The sequence below is a fragment of the Liolophura sinensis genome, chromosome 13 (assembly GCF_032854445.1).
Source record: "Liolophura sinensis isolate JHLJ2023 chromosome 13, CUHK_Ljap_v2, whole genome shotgun sequence".
Classification (NCBI taxonomy): Eukaryota; Metazoa; Mollusca; class Polyplacophora; order Chitonida; family Chitonidae; genus Liolophura; species Liolophura sinensis.
Window position 1 is genome coordinate 19,730,177 of NC_088307.1, and position 26,771 is coordinate 19,756,947.

The 26,771-nt window shown below is 38.4% G+C and overlaps 1 protein-coding gene across 1 annotated transcript in view; it reads left to right on the top strand.

Moving 5' to 3' along the window:
• The first annotated feature begins 2,411 nt into the window (after positions 1 to 2,411).
• The window catches only part of LOC135480652 (laminin-like protein epi-1), a 29,794-nt gene continuing 5,434 nt past the window's right edge, over positions 2,412 to 26,771 (top strand). Inside the window, exons 1-4 of the mRNA XM_064760548.1 lie at positions 2,412 to 2,613; positions 22,580 to 22,987; positions 24,042 to 24,209; positions 26,273 to 26,473. Of these exons, the coding sequence (XP_064616618.1) occupies positions 2,496 to 2,613; positions 22,580 to 22,987; positions 24,042 to 24,209; positions 26,273 to 26,473 (895 nt within the window). The 5' untranslated portion in view covers positions 2,412 to 2,495. The remainder of the gene's footprint in view (positions 2,614 to 22,579; positions 22,988 to 24,041; positions 24,210 to 26,272; positions 26,474 to 26,771) is intronic.

The following is a 26,771-nucleotide window of genomic DNA, read 5'->3' on the forward strand; positions in this document are numbered from 1 at the left end:
CTGAAATTCTTGTGTTTTGCAATTGAGTAGGACTTATTTAGTGCGAGTTTGGAATATGCATTCACTGCATGATCGAAAATGTTGACGGCCCCTCTCTCTTAAACGTTACCGGCTTTAGTTGCTATTTATTTATTATTTCCTATTGAAAACTGTTGACTGCTTCTCGTTGCATGCACTGTAACAAATTTCACTGTAATTTTACAGTGGAAAGTCCTGGCAATTTTTGACCAGTACCTTCACTGTAGATTTACAAGATGCGCTGTTTAATATTTACACCCAAAATAGTAGTATATTTCCACATATACCATTGTAAATAATCAGTTAATTCCATTGCAAATTAACAAAATCTACATATCTATCAAGAAAACCAGTGTATATTTACAGCAAAATGCACTGTAAATGATCAAACCCCTACAGTTTTACTAGAGTAAAATTACACCACATAAGTGAAAAATTGTGTAAAATATTTACAACATGATTTACTGTAACAATATACAGTGCTTCAGGCTGTAAATTTGCATTCAGCTCTTACAGTGTGATTCCGTCATATTTTCGTACTTTATATACTTTCTTTGGTGGTTCATGTTATGGGACGTTTGGGGAGTCTGCCTTGCGATTATTGCCCTTATTAAGGAGGTATTCCTTGTTTGACGGTTGGCATACGAATGTCTGTTTCGGCGCATAGTTACATATTCCTTTGAGAACCTCTGTCATAGGTCGTTTTGTAAATGGGTCTTGCGTTTATCGAGATGGTATGCCCCTTTAACTGTTTATGGTTTACGAGTGACGAGTGGTATACGAATGTCGGACTTGGCGCTTAGCTCAAGTTTGATGAGGCAGGGAGTGATGCCAGAAAATAGAAAAACTCCATCCCCGCCTTTGTTTCTAATTATACTTTAAACATGTGTATAATCTCTTTATCTAAAGTGTGCGCAACATGATTCTAGCCAAAACCTGAAACAATTTTATTGATTAATGCTGATTAAATAGTTCCGCGCGAGGACATCCGTGGTGATGCTAAGCCAAAACAAGCCTATACGTGGATCACACAGTCTTCAAACATCAAGATAGCCTAGTGGTGGCAGTGATGTAAATCGTACGTTTAGAGAGCGGCACATGCGCTGTAAAGAGTATGAATACGACGACAACCAGCACTATTGTGGCAGGAAACCGGACAGAGAGCGACCATGATGATCTTTAGGTTTCCGTCACACCTCCCCAAGCAGCTAATAAATTAACTGTGACTACCAATCGTAAAATTCGACAACGCCGGTTCACGTTATAATTTTGGATGATAACCGAATATGGGCTTATGGACTTTCGATCAGTTAAAACTTACGCAACATATAGAGTCTCCTTCAGAAGGTGCGATTGAATGGGTCATCTTGTCACACGCTTGCAACTAGGTGGTTGGAAAATATATATTGTGCGTCATTTGTTTGAGTCGATTTGGGCGTTTGCGCATATTCAAAAATCGCGGGGCCCCCGTGGCCGAGGTGGTCAGCACGCCAGTCAGGCGTAGGCCTAACCCAGGAGCCTCTCACCAATGCGGTCGGTGTGAGCTCAAGTCCAGCAACCCGCTGATGTTTCCTCCCACCATAATGCTGGCCCTCGTCGTATAAGTGAAACATTCTTGGGTAGGGCGTAAAACAGCAATGAAATAAATGAATGAATCAAAAATCGCATGTAGGCCTATGACTGATCACACATCATGACTTGGTGGAGTTAACACTATATGCATAGGCCTATACACGCGAACTGACCATGGGGCTGAAATCGCACGCGATACGAACTAATGAACAAAATACATCCTGAGGAAGTTATGAATACACTGACTAGTATGCAATAATTTCAAAGTATAGATAACAAGATACACGGATATATAAGGGCCTGCGGACCTATAGTGGCCTATAACAGTAGGATATGCTGATAGATTAAACCTACACAACAAAGGGTAACTTAAGTACACCTGAGAATATCCGTGAAGAAAATTAATAGAATAAATAAATAAATAAATAACCAAGTCTGTAAGACGAAATAAAGAATAAATTTCATCACTTAAAGAAATAGATAAAGCACTGTATTTTTAGAATGTCTATATAACGTCATTTTGTTGTAGCCTATCCGGTCGTGTGACAGGTATATATTGTATTTATTACAATTTTTAATATTCCGTGATGAAGATATTGGATGATTTCAAACCTGTATGTTTTACATCAGTTGGCTTTATCATTTCCTGATGTTGAAGAGAGCACTTCATAGCCAAACTTACTCGAATCGAGAAACGAATTTGCCCGTGTGGCGCTCAAGAGTTACGCCCCTTACTAGCTAACTCTTAGTCAGTGCATTTCTCCTCAGAACGCAAAATAGGTCTGTGACATCGCCACTGGCCAGTGCGTAAAAATCATATCAACCAAGCAAGACGTCATGCCGTGTTACCAAGGCATCGGATAGCTCCATCTTCAGACCAAGACTATGTACAGCTCAGCGAAACAATGGGAAAACTAATCAAAATCTATTTCGCTTGTTTGTTGACGGCTTTTGTCAGTGGAACCAACGACTGTCAAACAGCGGCATCTCAACCTGAAAACAATAATGGGACAACAACAACGGGTGAGTGCGATTTGCGTTTTGAAAATCAAGAACCCGCTTTAACTGATATGGGCCTTAAAACGTTTCATTCCTAATGCAATTTAGCTTTTGTCCCTACTGTAAACTTCAAATTGGCATTATTTACTCGCCGTAGATGTTGACACTTCTATGTAGGTCAAGTGTTTTATGCGTGCACTGTCTGCTGTACATGTATGGGGCTAACTCCCTGCCCCAGGGTAGTGCCGTAAATAGTCAAAAGATAAAGGGGAGAAAGAACTGTCGCACTCACAGCGATGTAGTCAACAGCCCATCCTTTTGTTCTTTGCCCAAGGCTTATACGACTGTTTTTGTACATTTATAAGTATTCTTTGTTTGTGATTAGCACATATTATTGTATATATATATATATATATATATATATATATATATATATATATATGGTTTGAATATGGTGATTTATCAGACAGAATTAGATACTAACTAACCTTGTTCATGTTCAACATGAGCTGGCTGCAGGATGAGAATGTGTGTGACAGATGGCGGTGGACTACTGTATGAGTATTGAAAACCTGATAAGAATAACTTCTCTTGAAATGTACAGCGTGTGATCATAAAATTTTGTGACAAGATGTTATCATTACATGTGTGTATTGTGAATTGTGTTCTTAAGATTAACATACAGTTTCTCGACTTAGATAACATTTTCACACAAACAATGACTGGTCTTTAAAAGGCCGATCCGACTGAATTTAATGCTTGACATCATTCTTAGCAACTACGTGTACACACTCACATGAACTATATAGACTATTGTTAGTTGCCCTTGGGTTATTTGGGGGTAACTCTATATATTTTACGTACCTGGGAAAATAAATTCTTCCACAAAAGTTCCTCATTACTACACAAAAAAGTATTTCAGGTGGAATCAAATTGTTTGGAAAGATTAAGTTTTTTGTCTCTTGATTCAGAGTTTGTTACTCTGTGGAATCTTAAGTATGAAAAAAAAATTGTTAGTTGTTTTGGCCCATATTTTTTTTTATACGGTGTGTGACCCTCTTTCTTACATACTTCACATAACATTAATGCTCACTGGTTGTGCAGGGATTTTAATACCATGCATGATATTGATAAGTTTCTAATCAGTGAAGTGTTTTGTTTACATGACTTTTTGAGAAACTGGTCAATTAGTTTTGACAATACATGAATATATATATATTTTTTTTCACATTTATCTGTACCTTTCCAATGATTGCCATGTATTAAACATTTTATTTACAACAAAGCCTAACTACATGTACTTCAGTAATTATGCATGTGCAAGGAAAATATATGATATCAAAAATCAATAATAACTTGTCCAGGACAGAAATGGAGCCTTTCACGTCACATCACCATTATGGCATCTCCCATCGGCTTTGTCATGATTCCATACTGGTGTTTTTGCATTATTTCACTAGGCATATCCAGGTTGAAAAAGTGTTGGAAACTGTAACATTTCATTGTAACTGCGAACAAAGGAAATATTATGTATGTGTTCAAGTAGAATGTTTTAAGGAAAATGGATGAGAGAAACAGTGGACAGGAATTTTAAGTGGGAAATCCTGCAATAAAAAACTGAGTTGCAGATTTTGCTGAATTCTGAGGTTTGTTGGGAAGGTATATGTAATATGTAAATGTACATGTACTCATGTAGTATGATTCTTTGGGGAAGGTGTTGATTTCATCACCAAAAGTGATATATAATGACATTTATTTGCTTATAAATGAAAGTGCGCTTTTTAGGGGCAAATTTTTTAGGTTATTTAAGGTAATACACGCACATATGTGAAATTGAAATAGGAAAAGGATTTCATAATGGAATTACCTTTATGCATACCTTATAGCTTTGAACAGTAACAGGAGATGCATTGTCCATGACAGATTGGTGTTAAACCTCAAATCTGTGTACAAATACATGTAATCCATCTTTCATGTCTGTAAGCCATGCTTTATAATTAGCAATTCATTACTGAAGTCAAGATCAGGTAGCTGATATACATATATGTATAAGAGAGTAATTGCAGACAGCAGCATTTTTCTGCATACATGTGTATGCATGTACGATTTATTTATTTATTTATTTGATTGGTGTTTTACGCCGTACTCAAGAATATTTCACTTATACGACGGCGGCCAGCATTATGGTGGGAGGAAACCGTGCAGAGCCCAGCGGAAACCCACGACCATCCGCAGGTTGCTGGCAGACGTGCATGGATGAGTACAGGTAATTCCATGTTAAAAGCAGGGGCCTCCGTCGCTCAGTTGGTTAGCGTGCTAGCGCAGCATAATGACTCAGGAGCCTGTCACCTATGCGGTTGCTGTGAGTTCAAGTCCAGCTCATGCTGACTTCCTCTCCGGCCGTACGTGGGACGGTCTGACAGCAACCTGCGGATGCTCGTGGGTTTCCTCGGGCTCTGCTCGGTTTCCTCCCACCATAATGCTTGCTGCTGTCGTATAAGTAAAATATTCTTGGGTACAGCGTAAAACACCAATCAAAATAAAATAAATAAATAAATCAATGTTCAAAGGTGTCAGTGAATAAGTCACACTGAAACGCTTTTAATTTTTCCCCAAGAAGGCTCCTCCTATTGTTGTATAAGATTGAAGTTTTCATTGTGATTATACATTCATGTAGAATTCATTGATTATTCAGAATGCCACAATTTAATTATTGGTGGTGCCTGTTATTCTTGTTAAACGAAAATCAGATATAATTTTTTTGTGACGTTATCGGTGCGCAGATGAATGAACCAGGGCTACTTTGATGACACACTATCACAATAATACAATAAGTCCACGGGCAGCATGATAAAAATATGTAACACAATCATCATCATCAGGAGGGTTATTAGAAGGCATTTACCAGCTGCCTGCTACTTGTTTTGAAAATTAAGCTATTAACTGTCTACGTTCACCAAAGCTCCTATTTTACTTCATTTAATGCTTGACATAAACGTAGCTACATAACTACTTTGCTACAGCGGATTTCTGCTCAAAAAGTAAAAGCGCTGCATCATGTATTTATTTTATGTACATAACTTCGTGTTTTTGATCAAAGACCTTTGCAGTTCACCTTTGAACATAGATTATACGTTTTATGGGTTTATGTTGAATTCTCCGATCAAGCTAAGCAGCCATTCTTAAGGTCAGCAAGAATAGTATTTTAAGTTCTGGCTGAGGGCATGGTGGGAAGAAATCAGTAAATGAGATCTTATCATCCGTGTAAGTGGCATGCTAGTATGTATGGGTGAAGATACCCTTTATGCGTTATGGTATAAGTAATGCATACATATATATGTAAAAGCTATATTTATAATCAGGTCAGTATTGTTATAGTATGTGTGTATTTGAGTGACAGGTATATGTAGTTTAGAACAGCATTGAACCGGTGATAGCAATATGATAATTGATGCCGGTGACAATTAGGAGACTGTATACACTCGACAGTTGCATTGTTAAAGCATTAAGGACGTTGATGTGAGTCTAATACAATGGCGACAACATTGATAGTTGATGGTCAATGTCAGAAAAACATAAGACGAGGCTGTTGAAGTACCACAGTGATGACAGTGTGATGGTCAGTGTTGAAAAGAAAACAAAAACATTGGATCCATTGTAACTTCAGCGGTGACGGACATCAGCACAATTGATAAACAGAATATGAGAGTTAGAGAAACAAATGTACACCTTAAGAAGACAGTTGAACCAAGTTAGTGACGGCAGAATAATGGCGATAACTGATATCTGTCCACTCGTAATCGAGTAGCAGAGCCCTAGAAAAGACATAGACAATAGTTAAATTGTCAGACGTGTTTGTCTCAGTAAGAATCAGAGAAACGTTCTGAGTGAAGAGCCGATTGAACCAAATAAGTGATGAGAGTGATGATTGACACCAGTGCATCCACACTGTGACATCCATGTACATGACATTAACCCACATTACAGATGTAGTCTGTTTAGTCTGTTCTTACATTGTGCTCATTGTACACATGTTTGTGGACAAAATACACAAGTGTGTACAGACAGGAACGTTTGTGTACACATCCTTGTAATAATTGTAGTCTAGACTGCTTCGGGTTTGACCCACTAACCAAGATATTAAATTGTCCAATGAGGTCACATGATTGGAATAGTTTTACCTGCAGCCTTCAGTCAGGAAGTTTGTTATAATTCTTAGGTATCCAGGACATAATCAGCAGGAATATGTAGTTCTCTTTCTCTCACATGGTTAAACCATCAAATGAACAACATACATGTCTACATTTTCAAAAAGTTGGGAAAGATATGGAATATTCTGCTATTAGCCCCAGTAATGTCTGTCCCAAAATTTAGAAGAATTAGGATATGCCCAAGAGGCTGATATTTGGTCGCACTTCCAGTAGTCTTTGTCTGAATTTGCAGCCCAAACGTCCCATGAAGGGTATGATTTCCCAAAACAAAGACTTTGCAGATATGAACAACTCACTTTTATTGTTTGAACTGTGGGGGTAAAGTTTAATATGGGAAGTGAAGCTATGTGTTTTTGATTTAAGTTCACTTGATGATTCATTTTTATTCAAGGTGACCTTGGTTTAGGTACCAGTTGACTGTAAGGTACACAGCACTTAAAAATCCCTGCTCCTTGGTATGCTTCATTCCCTTTTTTCTCAAAAATTTTCTCAGTTGAGCGCACAGGCACCTTCCCAAAATCTGTGGATTATGCCCTGGGTAACTGAAGAGTCAGGTTGTTTGCCCTTGACACTGGTTGGTTTCCCTTGACACTGGTTGTTTGCCCTTGACGCTGGTTGTTTGCCCTTGACACTGGTTGGTATCCCTTGGCACTGTTTAGTTTCCCTTGGCATTGTTTGGATTCCTCCATTTGTATTGACAAACCTGCCAACACCATCTGATCTTAATTATTATACACATGTGCATACAGTATTCACCATTCGTGATATGGAACTTTGAAAACCTTGAAAAGCCTGGAAACTGAAAGTAACTTTTCCAGGCCCTGAAAAGCCAGGAAAGTCAGAGTTTGTTGTCATTAGGCCCTGAAAACATATTGAAGTTGAGGTGACAGACTCAACCTGGGTTTCCATTCGTATGGAGAAAGAATTTCCAGTGTCTTTGAAATTGCTTAATACACTCCTGTGTACAAGTACATGTGTACTGTATGTGAAACATTGAAAGTCCAAGTATGTGTAATTATGATTGTTTTACATCAGTTGTATGTACATTGTAAATTGCTTTTGTAAGTGGGGACTATTTATTGCATATTTACCCTTTAAATTCTGGGCTGGGAAAAGCCTTGAAAAATCTGGAAATTTTCAATGTGTACAAACGGTGAAAAATTAAAGACAGTGTGGTTGAAACGTTGAGTTAATCACAAGTCATAGAAATACCTGTTAATCATAGAATACACCTGTATGTAGGGCTTCCGAGTATTGCATGTTCCGAGCTCAAAGGTGTGAAATTTTCATACATTGAAAGAAATATTACTGATAACTATCCTAATAAAAACAGTAATTAAACATCCTGTGTTAAGTTTTGTGTAGACCTACAGGAAGTATGATTGGTTGGCATGTGCATCCATTTGCTTATCTGTCTACAGAATTTAGCACATGCACATGTACCTGTAAAAATGTATAGTGTGAGGAGTTTGGCCAGATTGTGAAGTGATGTCCTGTTTATGGATTGATAAAGTCTGCCTGGCTCAGGCTGGCATGCCTGGCTGGGAACAGTTAAGAGACCAGTTATGAAAAGTTGTTGTCACTAGTTGTTGTACAAAAGTATAGCACAGTTGGTAGTGGCAGCGGTAGATCCAGGGTCAATCCTGGGACGAGTCAAACCTAAGACCTTAAAAGAGGAATTTCTAACTTCCTCGCTTGGCTTTCAGCATGAAGGGGATAGTGGGATGACTGGTTGATCCGTATCAGTATAATGGCTCGGGCGGGGCGGCTTACTTGCCTTCGGTAAGGCGTCACAGTGAAGCAGCACTGGATAAAAGAGGAAATCCATCCTGCAACAAGAAGGCACATTACTCGTACATGCACTCTAAGGATTCCTTCGTCGCCATATAGCTGAAAAATTGTTAAGTACGACGTTAAACACCAAGCTCTCACTCACATGTATGTACAATGTACATGTATTTATAGCTTTTCTAAAAGCGTTCATAAATTAACCTGATATAGTGAACAGCTTGGCCATCTTGTAACTCGGCTGTGCTGATTAAAGTTTATTTAGTATGACGTTTTTTAACATGCCTTAGTAGCCTTAGTACTTGGTTCCTCCCTTAACCATTGTTGTTGCCTGGGTTAAAATTCAGCTTTAGCTGTGAGCTTCTGCATTCTAGAGGTTTGTCAGGTAGCCGGCGAAAGGTGGTACTTCTAGTTTACTCCACCCATGACTGATAACTCTGACCATTGTAATATAAGTGAAAAATTCTACGTTATGTTTTTTGAACACTAAATCAAATAAGATTTACAATAGTTGACCTATTAGTTTTGAATATCAAAGGAACTAGTACATGTTTGTGTACAAAAAGCGTGATGGGTCTTTTGAGTTGTCTGAAAATTTACATGTATGTACAGGGGCCTCCGTGGCGCAGTCGGTTAGCGCGCTAGTGCAGTGTAATGACCCAGGAGTCTCTCACCAATGCGGTTGCTGTGAGTTCAAGCCCAGCTCATGCTGGCTTCCTCTCCGGCCGTACGTGGGAAGGTCTGCCAGCAACCTGCAGATGGTCGTGGGTTTCCCCCAAGCTGTGCCCGGTTTCCTCCCACCATAATGCTGGCCTCTGCCATATAAGTGAAATATTCTTGAGTATGGCGTAAACACCAATCAAATAAATAAATAAATAACATGTATGTACATGTAGAATTTTTAAGTCACTTAGGTTGGCCGTGTACACGGTACGTTTATATAGATGTATTTGTTGATGTGTATGGTTGCAGTTCATTGTGGTTTGCTGTGGTCAAAGCCAGAGTTGTTCTTGGAGTTCTATACATCATACAGGTACATGTAGTACAATGTATGCCTTGGGGGCTTTTTAGTTTCTTAACCTGTAATACTGACCCAGTTCAAGTTGAATGGCAGGGCGTTATTTCGACAAGAATGACTCTATATGCCAAATCTTCGTGAATGTTCTTGGAATCCTGTAAGAATAAGTAAGAAAAAATAATTTTCAAAATGCCTAAATGTTTTCAAAATTGCATTAATTTGCATGTTAATCAGCTTGATTTGCATACACTATCAGCATTTTATGTCACAGCTGTATCTCTGAAACTACATGTGTGCAACTGTACTTATATTCACAGGTAATTCATAGAGATTTGCATATACACTGTACGTGTACTGTAAGATGATTGAACATTGTGTCTCTTAGTTGTGCATTTTCAAATCTATAATTGCATTAATTTGCGTAATTTGCAAACTGTCTTTTGAGCCACCATATCTGTGGATCTGTTGAAAGGACATTCAGGAAGTTTTGCCAAGATGTTCATATAAAGCTGCATGGAATATGTAGGGTTAAAGATCTAGGGCTGCGGTTCTCTGACTGCTGGTTTTTTCTATAGCAGATGCTGACGTGCTGTCATTTCCGATAAGCCCTTGTTTCCTGAAGGGTGGGATTTCATGCCGACTGCACATGTTTTGAGTTTAGCATATGTCTGTGTATATCTATGTACTTGTAATACACACGTGTTCAAGTACATGTACATTTGTGTGTATGTATGGTAGTTGTGTTAATCATTATCAAGGTCGACTTGAGATCTTTTTCTATCACATTTTGTACACATGTACAGGAACTGAATGTGCATAAAAAAAAAATATAAGTGCAATAGATGTAAATTTACATGTACAGTCAGTCAGTTTCTATCTGTAAGGAAGTTGAGGGAAATAACACGTGCATGTATGTAGTGTACATGTATATCATTGTATGACATTTATATGTATTTATTTATTTGTTGATTTGATTGGTGTGTTATGCGGTACTCAGGAATATTTCACTTATACAACGGCGGCCAGCATTATGGTGGGTGGAAACCGGGCAAAACCGGGGGAAACCCATGACCATCCACAGGTTGCTGGCAGACCTTCCCACGTATCTCCGGAGAGGAAGCCAGCAAGAGCTGGACTTGAACTTACAGCGACCGCATTGGTGAGAGGCTCCAGGGTCATTACGCTGTGCTATCACGCTAACCAACTGAGCCACAGAGGCCTCGATATACACGTATATGTACAATGTTTGCATGTATGTTGATGTGAACACATGTACTGTATTTGTACATGATAAAATCCAGTAAGCATCAGTACACAGGGGCTATATTTACTGTACTATGCTAAAAATCCACATAATTTTTCTTTGTTGTTCATGTTGATGTATATTGTTTGTTTTTTTTTGGACTCCTGACATGTTGCCATGTCAGCTTCCCACCCTCAGTTTTAATACATACTTTTTATTACTTTTTTTCGTTTTTTGAGTGAATTTTTAGGGAAGGTAGATTATGTTCCAGAAGTCAGGGTACTAACACTGATAATGGCTATTCATACATACCTGATAAATATTATGGTTGAATTCTGAACAGAGGCATTTCATAAAAACAACAGTAACAAGTCCTTGTACATGTACATGAGGGCATTATCAAAAGATACCCACATGTACCCAGTATACCTCAGTCAGGGAAAGAAATTGAATATGTATGTACATGTACTTGTAAACATGCAATGTGCTAGTACATTTAGGGTTTCTGTATCCCCCTTTCAGGGCCTCCATGGCTCAGTTGGTTAGTGCGCTAGCACAGTGTAATGACCCAGGAGCCTCTCACCAATGCAGTTGCTGTGAGATGGGCTTCCTCTCCGGCCGTACTAGGGAAGGTCTGCCAGCAACATGCACATACATGTAGTTGTGGGTTTCTCCAAGTGCTTTGCCTGGTTTCCTCCCACCATAATATGAAATATTCTTGTAAAACACCAAACAAATAAATAAATATATGCCCCATGTTCAAGGTTACATAATACATGTGGAACTTGTATGCCAATTGTCCGACCAGCTGTCTGTCTGTCCGTAAAGTTTTTGGTGTCTACAGAACAACTTCTTCTAGAGTTATAATATTTTTTCCTCTTTTTGTCTCTACTACAGGATCGGAAGTGTACATGTATATATAGAAAATGTGCCACATTGCTATGAAAGAACCAGCATTCTATTGCTCTTGGTTTTTATTTGTATGCAAGCTTTGTATAAACAGCCAGCCAGTTATTGGCAGTTGTGATGAAGATTTGCTTTGTTATGCCGCTGTTGGTTGCCATGGCAACCAACCCATATTTGAATATCTGGATCATTTTTATGGATTGTAGTATTAAGCACACAATATTAGCATTCCAATATATAGCTGAGAACAAGTGGTCTTTGTTTATGTAGATTGAAAATGATTTGTAATCTTCTGTACATGGGATATTGGATAAAGTGTAACCAGTGCAGTTGCACACAAAATACAAGTAGAAAAAAGGTATTTGATTCAGGTCACCTTGAGAAGCTCTGTTTAAATCAAACGGTAAAACTGGTAGGTTGAATTATTCTTGAGTACGACATTAAACCTTAATTGATTTGATAGGTGTTTTACGCCATACTGAAGAATGTTTTAGTTATACAATGGTGGGCCACCATTATGGTGGCGGGAGGAAATAAACCTGTATCTAACAGTAGAAGAATAAATGTATGGACATTTATGCATATCCCTTGATATCCTCCACAACTGTCTATTCATTAAACTTCTGCTGTACAGTCCCGGTGTATTAATTACTGAGGATCCAAAGAAGTATAATATCGAGAGTTAAAAAAACTTGCATATAAATACATAAGCAAATTAGGCTGTCATGATGTCCACAAATGATCACGGCTGCCTCATTGGCCATCTGGTTCTCACAGTGCCTGCCTTGAAGTCAGGAGACCTGGGATCAAACCAAAGACTTTAAAAACGGTCCTGGTTGCTACCACACTTGGCAATTTTCATCACTCAGCACTGAGAGGCTTTATTTGCCAGACGTCAATATAATGTTGCTGGGTGGGGTATCATGTCTTGTGTGTTCAGCATAATACAGAGTTAGCACTGTGGCCACATGGGCCCTGCCAGAAGTAGACACCATATGTGTACACACACCTGATGATCCCTCAGTATCATGTGACTGAAAAATTGCTAAGTACGATGTAAAAACCCAAGCATTCATATATATATATACATACCTAAATGTGTACATATATACAAATGAGCACTGCGCTGTGGTCAGATTTAATGTACAGGTAGCAAAGGAAACAGAGGAATAAACAACAACAACAATCAGTAAGCATTTTATACATATACTGTAACATAAAACAGTATATTCAGAATTGCCAGTTTCACATTTAAATTTTGGGATGGGACTGGCTGGAGGGGTGGGGGTAGCAAAAGATGTAATACATGTTACATGTACCTCTGAGACTGTGGTAAATCCTGAGATGCTACTAGCATGTGTGGGGCAGCTGCTTCCTTATAAAACAGTCAGTGGTGCACAAATTGAAATGCTTTGTATTCGCATTATTACAAGTTTTCAGCTTTAGACTTTCAGAGAAAAAAAGAAGCTCCCCCCCCCCCCCAAAAAAAATGGAAAAGTCCAATCATGTAGGTCAACAAAAGAAAGCTCTGTATGTGTACATATGTGTGAGGATTAAGTGGATTAAGCTAATTAGCTAAGTGCTCGTGTATATGTACACATATGTATTAAAAAAAAATCCAGTTTGTTGTTACATCCGTTCAATTTGTTCAGAAATTGTCTTAGTGCATCAGAGAGGGAAGGATCTACGTGTATGTTGTAAAACCAGTTTCAAGTGTCAATGTCCTAAAGAATTAGCATTAATTATTACAGCAAACGTCAGGGAAGTAAATATCATTAACCACATAGATCGCACAGTGCACTTTGTATGTATATTCCGGGAGACCAAAGTTCTATGGTTCACATGAAGTGAAAGCAAAATAAGTAAAAATAAGTACATGTATTATATACAGATTTATATGACAATGGAAAGACCATTGAAAACTAAACAGCGCATCAAAAGTAAGTTCCCCCCAAAACAGTGTGGGACATTTACCAAGATATTTGTCCAATGGTTGTGAAAGTTTGCACACTGCATCTCAGTCATCAAGTCAACACACTGAAGCAAGGATTACCCAGTCGATACAGATGTGCTACAATGAGCATGCGTAGAAGCATTATCGATCAGATTTTGAAAATTTGACTTGGTGTTCATTCGAACATATGCTGAAGGCGTTATTCTGTGTTGACTTATAAACTTACCCATCTTGTGAAGCCCTGAAATTGGCCAATCCAACCACTGGAGTTTTGTTTCCAAAATCAGATTCAAATTGGAGGCCCCTGTGGCTCAGTTGGTTAGCGCGCTAGCGCAGCGTAATGACCCAGAAGCTTCTCATCAATGCGGTCGCTGTGAGTTCAAGTCCAGCTCATGCTATCTTCCTCTCCGGCTGTAAGTGGGAAGGTTTGCCAGCAACCTGTGGATGGTCGTGGGTTTCCCCCGGGCTGTGCCTGGTTTCCTCCCATCATAATGCTGACCGCCATCGTACAGGTGGAATATTCTCGAGTACAGCGTCAAACACCAATCAAATAAATAAATAAATTAAAAATGTGCATGAATTGCACTGAAAGTTGCTCTTTCATATGGGAAAAAGTTAAGGAATTAAGTTAATACTGTTACTCTGTACTGTTGCGTGTAGTATACCAGTAGTTTAGCACCGTGAGATCCAAAGTTTATGAAAGAGAATGTCCCAGGGATCTTGGGTTTCCCTGTTAATATACTCCTGAAGTCTTCTTTTGTTAACTGTGCCTGCATGATGTAAACTTCCCAAATATCTCTCCCCCCCCCCCCCTTCCCATTTAAACCCTTAAAATACAACATGGCGGTTGGAGTTGGAATTTATCCGGTTTCCACTTTAGTTTCATACGTGTGTGGGTTTATGGTATGGAACACCTACCTGGAATTGATAGCTGAGATGACTGTGACTATGGACAGTCACCACATTATGTGGTGCCCAGGAGTAGGGTACTGAAGCCATCAAGTAGAAGTACAGAGGTGTTCAAAGTAAGCTTTTTGAACAAGACAGAGCTGTGATAGGATAGGCAATCACAGCCCTACAGGGCTAGGCACTTCCTAATTCTTGAATGTTGCGAAGTTTTGTACAAGAATTATTCTCAAACTTCGCATACAGATTTGAAGCTTACCATTCTATAGGACATGTACATGTAAATGGTGGTAAATTCTCGAAAGTTTCATGTAGGCTAGGGCAGCGTAATGACCCAGGAACCTCTCACCAATGCGGACAAATGTGGTCACTGTTCAAGTCCAGCTCATGCTGGATAAGGTCTGCAGCAACCTGCAGATGCTCGTGGGTCTCTCCCGAGCTCTGCTCGGTTTCCACCCACCATAATGCTGGCCGCCGTCGTATAAGTGAAATATTCCTGAGTATGTCGTAAAACACCAATCACAAAAATAAATAAATAAATAGTTTTATAACTTGGGTACAAATTATTATCATATTTACCATAGCTGATGTGAACGGCTGAGTTCAACTAGGCTGAACAGTATGTATTTGTCAGAGATAATTGGATTCCTGCCGGTCTCATGTTATCTTTACAGTTATCCTGACACGCTTTTTGTTAGACGACAGGAACTAGTTTAAAACGATACAAAAGACATGTAGTGACATCCTACTCTTAATTTTGGTCATACCTGGATGATACGTTAGACACAGACATATGATGATGAGCTTCACATGTTCAAATAGCGACGTACTTTGTCTTTAAAAGTGTAATTATCATGTTCTGGTTATTCAACTGTGGCAGTTTTCAGACAAACAGACATGCACTGTATGCCTCTTTTTTTTTTTCGGAGTGTGAGGGCCAATCCCAGAATTTAACAAGAGTTGAGCATACCTATTATCATTGTCTAGACATACAAGTGTACATGTGTTGAATGAAGTCATGGAGTGAAGTACAGTACTGTATTTACCTGGAAAGTTTGCCCATTGAAGCGCGTAGTTAATGGCAAATGAAGCTGCTGTACATCTTGAAATATTAGTGCACGTGTTTGTAACCTACATGTGAATTCTTCCCATATCGTCCTATCTGTTTAAAAGAAACCTTTTAAAGGAAGGGGGAGCTGGGATACTACATGTACACACAGATATGCACACCGGTTAGGGGCATGTGGTTACATGACTCAGTTAATACCGTATTCCACCTAAGATTTTTCTGAGCTCACTGACTCAGAATCAGACAAAGTAAGTCACATAGCCAGTTTTAATCTTAGGAATTTTAGGTGGAATACGGTATTAACTGAGTCATGTAACCAGATGCCCCTAACCCATGTACATATCTGTGTAGATGTAGTAGCCCAGCTTCCCACGCATTGCTGCGTGTATTTTGTGCTGAATTGACTCACACATAATGTTTCTTTGTTCTTGCAGCCATAAGTACATGACCTAAATTAGTTACATCTGGAAGTCAGGCAAATTAAGTAGCCTTAAGCTGAAATTGCAAAAGGAAGAGTTTTACGTTTTTTTAATTACTGTATTACACCTAAAGTTTAGCATTTTCCTAGTGACCCATTCTGCTGGATTCTGATTGGGCACGTTAGAACACTTAAGTATGTGGGAAGGTCTGCCAGTAGCCTGCGGATGGTCGTGGGTTTCCCCGGGTCTGTGCCCGCTTTCCACCCACCATAATGCTGGCCGCCATGGTATAAGTAAAATATTCTCGAGTACGGCGTGAAACACCAATCAAATAAATAAATAAATAAATAGAACACTCAAGTTTTTGGTGAAGTAATTTCTTACCTGAAAAATATAAGTGTTGGCATCTAAAGTATCAATTAAAAGGAGAAGAAAACAATAACATGATGCCAAAATCAGATGAAAGAGCATCAAAACTTATTTGCAAATAAGATATTTAAAATTTTTTTTTGGATTTTTTTTTTGAAGAGAAAAGGGTATTTGAAAATATTTTTGTATGGTGGGTATTTGGGACGAAATTTTGGTATTTATCGTTGTTGCATAATAACGTTCTAAATAAGGATGTGATTCTTGTCTAGTAAATTTATTTGAATTTAAATTTGTTGTGTATATGGAAACATGCATTTAACCTATTTTGATAATATTTATGAACATATTAAAATATAAATATGATCCAAGTGGAGGTTTAATACATTTGTTCGCTGAAAAGAACAAATTGTAGTGAAAAAATATTTATTAAACCTGTGTTACATCCTCAGTTTAGACATTATTAAACAAAGACTATAAATAGCAAAAAAGAGGCTCCCAAATACCCACCATGCAAAAATTATTTTCATGTGTCTTTTTTCTCCTCAAGAAAAAATCAGAAAAAATATTGAAGACCACGTTTAGGAATAACTTTTCGCACTCTTTCATCTGAACTTTATGTCATTTTTTATGTTTTTTTCTCAACCTTTAAGGTTTTTGTGTGCTTCTGAAAATCTATTTTTACATTTACAAACATTAGGTGAGATACTGTATATATGTACAAGTTACATTTTGCAGGCTGTCTGTATAACAGTTGATTAGTGCACTAGCGCAGCATAATGACCCAGGAGACTCACCAACGTGGCTGTTGTGAGTTCAAGTCCAGCTCTTGCTGGATTCCTCTCCGGCTGTACGTCGGAAGGTGTGCAGCAACCTGCGGATGGTTGTGGGTTTGCCCCAGGCTCTGCTCGGTTTCCTCCCACCATAATGCTGGTCGCCGTCGCACAAGTGAAATATTCTTGAGTACGGCGTAAAACACAAATCAAATAAATAAATATATATATAACAAAACCTTATAGTGAAATGCTTTGCTTTACAATCTAGGGTTGTGATTACAACTAGATATATGCATGTAGATACCAATTTGGTTGGCATTGTTGTTTGGCAGAGACTTAGCAGCTGACACAAAGTGAAAACCTCAACATTTCTCCACACGCCTGAAGGTTTCAGAGCGTTACAATGTTGCAAGAAGAGGAAGCAATTTCACATTCAGCAGACCCTGTCCTTTTTTCTTCATGCTACATTTAACCTAATTAATGTGAGCTGATTTTCGCCATAGTTGGCGAAACAGCATCTTCCTGTCAGCAAGCTTGATACTCCGCTATAGGCTTCATAGATGATGTCAGACATCATTAGCCTAATTGAATGAAGATGGCATTACAGGCATGTATTATAACGTGGACTGTAGGAAGATAAAAAGTTGACGCATATTTTATGTTGTCATTTTTAGATGTTTTATTAAATCTGCCAACACTGTCATAATGGACTCAGGAGTGGGAGAAGAAGTGCTATGAGTGTCCTGGCTTTCACATACTGAATGAAAGAAATTCATTTTTTTAAGTTAATAATTTTTTTTTTATACATGGCCGACTAGTTGTGGCAGGTAATTAAGAGTGGCAAATCAATTATTCATGTATCCATACTCCTTATGACTATATGTGATATGGAAATTTTCTTCTATATGCTTTTGGAAGTACACATGGCATTTTGAACTTTCAGGCCCTATTATGTATTGTGTGGTAGGTATTTCCATGTATTTTCTTTGTCCAGGACGTTGTAGCATAAACTGGTATTTGAACTTTGCTAAACCACCACATAATGTGGCAGTGAGTCTGGTTTCCGAGACAAAAAAAAATAATATAAAATAAAATAACCCATTAATAATGATTAATTAATCCCTGACTTAATAAAGTATTAATTAGTGGCCTACCAGGAAGAGCTCCTGATTTGTTTTTTTTCTTTCTGTACTTAATTATAAATAGTGATTGATTAATTGATGTACAAACCCTGGCTTTTGATTTCATCATACTGTAACTCATCAACCTTTTCAACCACTATTTTCTCCACTTTTTTCCAGTGGAATCAGTGCATACAATTATTATAAAAATCGTGCTTAAAATGATGTGTTTGTTCTCATTAAAGACGTAACCTTCATAAAACTGTGCTATTTATTTCTCTACACCCTGTAGTCCTTTGGAGAATGTTTCAAAATATTTGTTGTAGAGGGGTTTGAAAAAGTTGAAGAATTAGGCGTGCATGCACATGTAGATATGTATTAAGGTTACTAGAGCGTATTGCCACTTCAAACCTAAGAGACGCCAGGTTGAAATATTCAACTGATATGAAGATTACTCTATGGAATATAGCTAGCACCACGGTTCAGAAAGAAAAAAAAAATTACCCTGAATTAGGCTGTTTAAAAGCTATAAATGAAGAGTGAGTGAGTGAGTGTTTAGGGTTTAACGTCGTACTCAACAATTTTTCAGTCATATGACGACGAAGGAATCATTAGGGTGCATGTACGTGAAATGTGCCTCCTTGTTGCAGGACGGATTTCCACCGCTCTTTTATTTAGTGCTGCTTCACTGAGAGGACTTACCGAAGGCAAGTAAGGCGCCCCGCCTGAGCCATTATACTGATACGGGTCAACCAGTCGTTGCACTATCCCCTTCATGCTGAACGCCAAGCGAGGAAGTTACAACTTCCTCTTTTAAAGTCTTAGGTGTGACTCGATCAAGGATTGATCCTGGATCTACCGGTCCCGAAGCGGACGCTCTACCAACTGTGCTATCCGTATAAATGAAGAGACCTCAGAAACAAAATCTTTGGCACTTTATGTAAAATTTGTCTGATGTAACACAGTAATATTCCTTATTTGACCATGAATCAGGCAGGTAGGATGTTGAGAAAGACAGTTAGGCTGGAATGACGTCATGCGCTTTCGAAAGTATGATGTAGTTTGTTGCTGTAAGTCGGTGATGGTTGACGTCAAGTGTTCTTTGCATGACGTCATACCAGGCAAAATTAGAAACGGCCAGAAACTTTTGTTTTCGTCTTATCCTCCCAAACAAACAACCACTGCTTTAATACAATGCGTTTTTTTTTCTACAATTTAAGATAGCAATTCCGACTATCTCGATTCTTATCATTTAACCTTGCCTTTAAGACATACATGTACATGTCTTAACACTAAAGTAGCTCTTTAATGTAACTAGCTTTGTTCTGCTGTCTTGGATATGAACACACCTGTGCCTAGGTACATACATCCAGCGAAACTGACTGCCATTAATTTGTTTAAGTTAAATATCCTTTCAAGAGCAAAACCCCGAATAAATATTTATTTATTTATTATGATTGGTGTTATTTTCACTTGTGCGACGGCGACCAGCATTATGGTGGGAGGAAACCCGGTAGGGCCCAGTGGAAACCCACGACCATCCGCAGGTTGCTGCCAGACCTTCCCACGTACGTCCTGAGAGGAAGCCAGCATTAGAGGGACTTCAACTCACAGCCACCGCATTGGTGTGAGGCTCTTGGGTCATTATGCTGTGCTAGCATGCTAACCACCTGAGCCTCAAAGGCCCCCATAGGGAATATAAAAACATCCTTCAAATACCTTAAGTATGGATAGTGAGTTGATGCCCATTGAGTTAATGATCCAAGTACATGTACAGGTATCAAAGCCTGACTGCGCCAGTGAACCAGATAAGCCGGTTTAATCTGGGATTACAGCCAAGCCACTGACAAACCCAACAAAGCATCCAGCTGACACATGTGCCATAGTTGCTCTAAAAATTCACCCGAAAACAATAAAAAATGCATTTTAAATGAAGGTCAAAAACACTATATTGTAACTAAAGTTTAGTGTGTAAAAACGGACTTTCAGAAGCACATAAAAGGCCATAAAATGATATTTTTGATACCAGCACATAAGGTCATCTGATATTTATTTATTCATTTATTTATTTATTTATTTATTTGATTGGTGTTTTACACCATAGTCAAGAATATTTCACTTCTGTGACGGCAGCAAGCATTACAGTGGGAGGAAACCGGGCACAGCCAGGGGGGAACCCACAACCATCTGCAGATTGCTGACAGACCTTCCCACATGCGGGTCTTCTGATAAGGAGTTAATTTTTTAAAGGTCAAAAAAACTCCTAAAGTGTTCCTATAAAGGGGATGAACCAATGAGAATTAGGCCAGTTGGGTCACTTGAAAATTGCTTAACTCTAAGTGAAATACTTCTGATTAATACCAGTAGAATATCATCCCATCTTTCATCTGGTTTCCTCCTACCAGAATGCTGGCTGCCGTCATATACGTGTTTACAAGTGAAATATTTGTGAGTACGATGTAAACACCAATGAAATAAATTACACAAACGTATCCTACATTTGAAACAAAACAGTCCATGAATCAAGCAAACTGCATGTGACTGACTTAGTTCTGGTCAAAATTTTAGGGTAAATACAGTATACTCCATGTATTGAGGTACACATACCATATAACTGTCACACACTACCTGAACAATGGGCCAATGATCTGGGACCAGAGAGCATGGATTCACAGCCTGCAATCCTGAGCGAGGTCATTCAAGGTCGTCTGACCTGCTCTGTGTACAGTCTACCAGTGGGTCAAGTTCTCGGCTAGTTTAGTCTTCTTCTTCTTCTTGAGAAAATTTTAGTTACCCTAATTCTTCAACTTTTTCAACCGCCGCTGCAACCGATACATGTATATTTTGAAACATTCTGAGGAAACTATGAGGTACATGTAGAGAGAAATGATTTGAACAATTTTATGGATCTTGCATCTTTACTGGTCGACACAAGCAAAATCATTTTAGCCTTGTTTTCACGATAATTGTATGCATAAATTCCACTGAAAAAAGTGCTGAAGTAATTGAATAGGTTAAATATTTACTGTAAGTACATGATTGCCTACACTGATTCCTCATCCTTATGATTATTTTATGTCTGTGTGGCACTATTGGCACAATTTGAACACAGGCTTTTTCATTGCAATTAACCCACAAAAATGCATATAAATGTAACTCTTAGTTAAATCTTCATTAAATGTATTTTTGCAGTTGGCAATTCGCAGAAGACATACCGTTAATTTCACTGTTACTAAATACAGTATGATGGAAATTAATTTTAGTATGGTGGATTATTTTTTTAAAAAACCCAGCAACATCAAAGTGATGGTAATAATTTAATCATCAATGGTAATATAATTATGATTATAATACTATAATGGGAATCGTCATTCTGTCTAATTAGCCGTGAATTAATCATTCTTAGTACCGCTAAGAGGTTTATCAGATCGGAATTCAAAGCTGCGTGTTTGAAGCTGGCAAAGTTGGCCTGGACAGCAAGCAGTAATGTGAAAAATATTTTCAAACCAAAGACCATTAAACATTGCCCACAGAAATAGTTCTGTTTAGTTTTCTTTTTTCTTAAAATTTTTGTCAATGTAGTAATATGCATTTGAATCTTTGGATGGAAAGCAGTGTCAAAATTTGCAGTTCTTTGTGATGAGCAAATAATACTGCACCAATATGGTCACAGACTTGAAGCCAGCTCTTGTTCAACATGTTCAGGGCAGTCAGTGAAACCTGTCACTCCTGTGAGAAATGTGGAAGAGAAGCCGGAAATTTGCTGATGTCGAGGTTCCTAGATAGGAAAAAAATACACCCTAAAAAATTGATACAGAATTGGATGGCTTAAATGCAATATGGTTTCTTTTTTGGCTCTTTCAATAATGACATTCCTTGTTCAGTAATTCGTGAAGAGTACATTAGATGGTAGATATAATGAAAATTTCAGCATTTGAAAGTTATTTATTTCTTTATTTACCCTATTTCCACAACCTCTTGGCATATGTAATAGCAACTTTCAGCTCAATTTATGTACATTTTTGATTTGATATTGGAGATGAAACTAGACTGGTTGGGTTGGCCAGTTTCAGGGTTTCTCAAAAAGTATAATTTTATTAGTCTAAACAGAATAATACCCAGAGAATATGCTTAATTAAACATCTTGCAAACATGCGAAAAATGTTGCTGAATTATAGTATTTATTTAGTGATTTATTTTTTTCCTTTTGTAGATTACATGTTTCTGAAGCCTCCCAGTAACGTGAGGGTGGCTTTACTGGGAACAACGGATGTGGTCATAATCTGGTATGCGCCCCAAAATCAGAACATTTCCTTCGACGTTATGATCAGTGAGACTGCCCAGCAGACCCCCAGACTGGCCACCAATGAACCAGCCAATGGAACTGTGTTTTCCGTGACGGCATCAGTGACCAGTACAAATGGGACAGTGGAATACACCGCCCCGAATGACACTGTCAGGGAATCAGAAGATTCCAACACCACCCTGATACACTTGCCCACGGGCACCCCTGTGCAGGTGCCAGAAAACATTAACGATACCCAGAGTTCTCACTGGGTCAGGCCCCCTTGTGACAAAATTGAGCATTATTTGGTGATCTACCAAGAAAAGAACCAGTCAGGTTAGAATTTTATCTTCTCTCTAGTTGCCGTGTGAACTATGAAAGCAGTATCACGAAATGCTAAACTATTTCCATTTAAATTGTTATTGAATTTATACACTTAAATGGAGTAAAGTATGTGTAAGTGCTGTGCTTCACAAGTTTGGTTGAAAACAACACATTTACAGTATGGACTCACCCAGCCACAAGAAGACGTATACAGTACAGTGAATAAGCAAAGTAACTCTGAAGAAACTCATTTTGTAATTCAGTTGTAATTATCCTGAGGATGACTGAATTAAAGTGAAAATGGTTGATATCGTCAAAATGAATTTCCTTGGTGTTACTTTATTTGGTATGCTAACTGGATCAACTGAATTAAAGTAAATTAATTAATTAACTGAATTAAGTACATATATTCACCCCATCTTCCCCTTTTTGGTGTAATCACACCCATTCTTGTCTTGTATTTCACAGCACCCACCCCCACCCCATCTTCCCCTTTTTGGTGTTATCACACCCATTCTTGTCTTGTATTTCACAGCACCACCCCCACCCCATCTTCCCCTTTTTGGTGTTATCACACCCATTCTTGTCTTGTATTTCACAGCACCACCCCCACCCCATCTTCCCCTTTTTGGTGTTATCACACCCATTCTTGTCTTGCATTTCACAGCACCCACCCCGACCCATCTTCCCCTTTTTGGTGTAATCACACCCATTCTTGTCTTGTATTTCACAACACCCACCCCAACCCCATCTTCCCCTTTTTGGTGTAATCACACCCATTCTTGTCTTGTATTTCACGGCACCCACTGCCACCCATCTTCCCCTTTTTGGTGTTATCACACTCATTCTTGTCTTGTATTTCACAGCACCACCCCCACCCCATGTTCCCCTTTTTGGTGTTATCACACCCATTCTTGTCTTGTATTTCACAGCACCCACCCGGACCCCATCTTCCCCTTTTTTGTGTTATCACACCCATTCTTGTCATGTATTTCACAGCACCCACCCGGACCCCATCTTCCCCTTTTTGGTGTAATCATGCCCATTCTTGTCTTGTATTTCACAGGCACCCTTGTTGAGCTGACCACCCCCAGCAACCTGACAGAGATTAGACTCTCAAAGCTCACCCCTGGAACCGTGTACCAGCTCAGCGTCCAGGCGGCCTACAGCGGAGGGGTCAAGTTAAGGTCAAACTGGACAGAGTTTATCACCAATGGTTATGGTCGACACAGAAGTGAGTTTTAGGTCATCAGCCCTGCCAGATTAACCCTGCCCTAATTTTTCAATCTTTTCACATATGAAAAGAGCAACTTTGAATGCAATTTATGCAAGTTTTTGATTCACAAGAAGTATAATTTGATCAGTCAGCACACACTAAGGCCTTCATAATATGCTTGAATAAACACCTGGCAAACATGCCAAAAGGTTGAAGAATTACAGTAATGCTAAACAGTATAGTCTATAGGTGAGAAATACATTATTAAAATAATTTTACCAAAAATTTTTTATTTTTGGAGCATATTTAATGTCTCCAAAATTCCCCTCAGCCCCATTTGGAAATGACATCAGTGTTTAACTTTCCGATTTAGATTTTTTCTTTTGATTGGTGTTTTATGCCGTACTCACGAATATTTCACTTATTTCACAACGGCGGCCAGCATTATGGTGGGTGGAAACCGGGTAGAGCCCGGGGGGAACCCACGACCATCCGCAGGGTGCTGGCAGACCTTCCCACGTACGGCCGGAGAGGAAGCCAGCATGAGCTGGGCTTGAACTTTCCGACTTAGAGGGATCAGCTTTAGTTGGCTGTTTAATTTCCTCACTGATGGCTTGGGTCTTTGGAAAACTATAGGTTGAAGCCAGTTTTACATGGTAAAAACGAAAGCTGAGAATTTCTGTTATGTTTTTTTTTTTTTTGTACATTTATATGTTAGCACATACCTACCCTAAACTGCATGTCAAGAATTAAAACTTGCAATTAATCCATTTAGTCAGTATTTGAAAATACAAATTTACAAGTTATATTTGGGCCCTAAAAATGAACCTGTTGACCACCTCATAGTAAATGTTGTTTGCCAGTAGTGTGTCAAAATTTCAACTTTAATACAGTACCCAAAGCCAGACAGTGTAAATGAGGTCAGAAATGTTTCCACAAGTTTAAAGGTCATGTGGGATATCGTACTGATATATGTATATGTATACACTTCACCTGTGGGCAGCCTGGGACACAGTGAAGTATTTAGGAAGGTGAACAGATTATAAAAAGCAGAGGCAACACAAGACTAAATTTTATAGGCAGCGATAAGACATCCCACCTGAAGTTTAAAAAGCATTAATTTTTTTCTTTGTGATGTTGCATAGCTAAGATATTGGATTCCAAATAAAACAAAATCACTCACATTGAAAAATTGGAATGTGCCACCATGATATCAGTATTAATCAAACAGGCACAAGTTATCTCTATAGCACAGGAATTTGGCTGTTTCTGTTTAGGTCACTCAAACACTTGCTTTTGTTGTGCAATGTATATTTTTGTCGCAAATTGCGATGAAAGCGTGAAAAAGCGCAATTTTTCCCATTTTTACAGGTCACCTGACAGAGAACTGTTACAGCTGTACAGTGAAAATTGCTGTCTATTAAGGGCTATACATGCCTATATGGTGAAAATCTTTGACCTCTGACAAAAAACACAGGACATGTATACTTTTGAATAATGTCCAAAGGCAGATTTACCACATTTGGCACTTTTAAATACACATGTTATATAGGGTAATACAGTGTATGAATGGCTACGAAGAATAGGTATCATGTATATGTTCTCTTAATTATCTGGTTTGTACTGCAGTCGCAGTTAGCTCATCTTTAGCCCACACTGTAAAATTTCCATTCTAACCTGTATGGATTGTCTCCCTTTAATTTTGTTCATCCATCATTCACGCATATCCTTCTTTTCTGTGTTCAGCACTATGTAAATTATTATGAGTTTTTGGCCCCTTTTTACCAGCTCTGATCCGGTACCGTTTGCTTGTGAAGTCAGGAGTTCAAAACCCAGAGTGACCTCAGTCAGTTTATCCCACTAGAATTCGTGCTATACCCAGAAAGTGTCATCCAAATATTAGTACATAATTATGATTTTCCTGTGGGGTATGGAGAAAATTCTTTCAATGCTGGGCAACAGGAAAAGGAAAAACAAAAAAAAAGTAATAAGTGAAAAGCAAAGATTGTAAATAGGTAAATTTTTCTGTTATTATTTCATGTTTAGCATATGCTTTCACACATTTGTGTTAATTCTTTCAGAGTGTAAGTGTAACCTCCATGGCCAGGATCCAGCAGATCAGGAGTGTGATCCGAACCGTTACAACTGGTGCAAATGTCGCCAGGGATATATGGGACTGTTTTGCGAGATGTGCAAAGTTGGGTTTTATCGCGTGTCTCCCACATTCCCGTGTCATCGATGTCCCTGTGCTAAAGTGCATTCGTCAGGAAGTTGTCAGTTTGGTAAGGAGTTAGCTTGCAGAGCTATGTCCCAGATTTTTTTGTTATAGATCCTGTTTAATTTTTTTTCTTTGTTCAAGAAATTATCCAAATTTTTCAATTGTTTAAAAAGATTACTCTGATTTTTTTCACAGTCAAATGTATCAAAAGAAAAAAAAAATTCAGAAGTTTATTGAAAAGGTAATCAAATTTTTTTCAACAAATTTTGAAACATAATCAAAACCTGGCTGAAAAACTAGATTCCATTGACAGTATTATATCGACTTCTAGTCGAAAAAAAGTGTAAAATTTATATATGAAC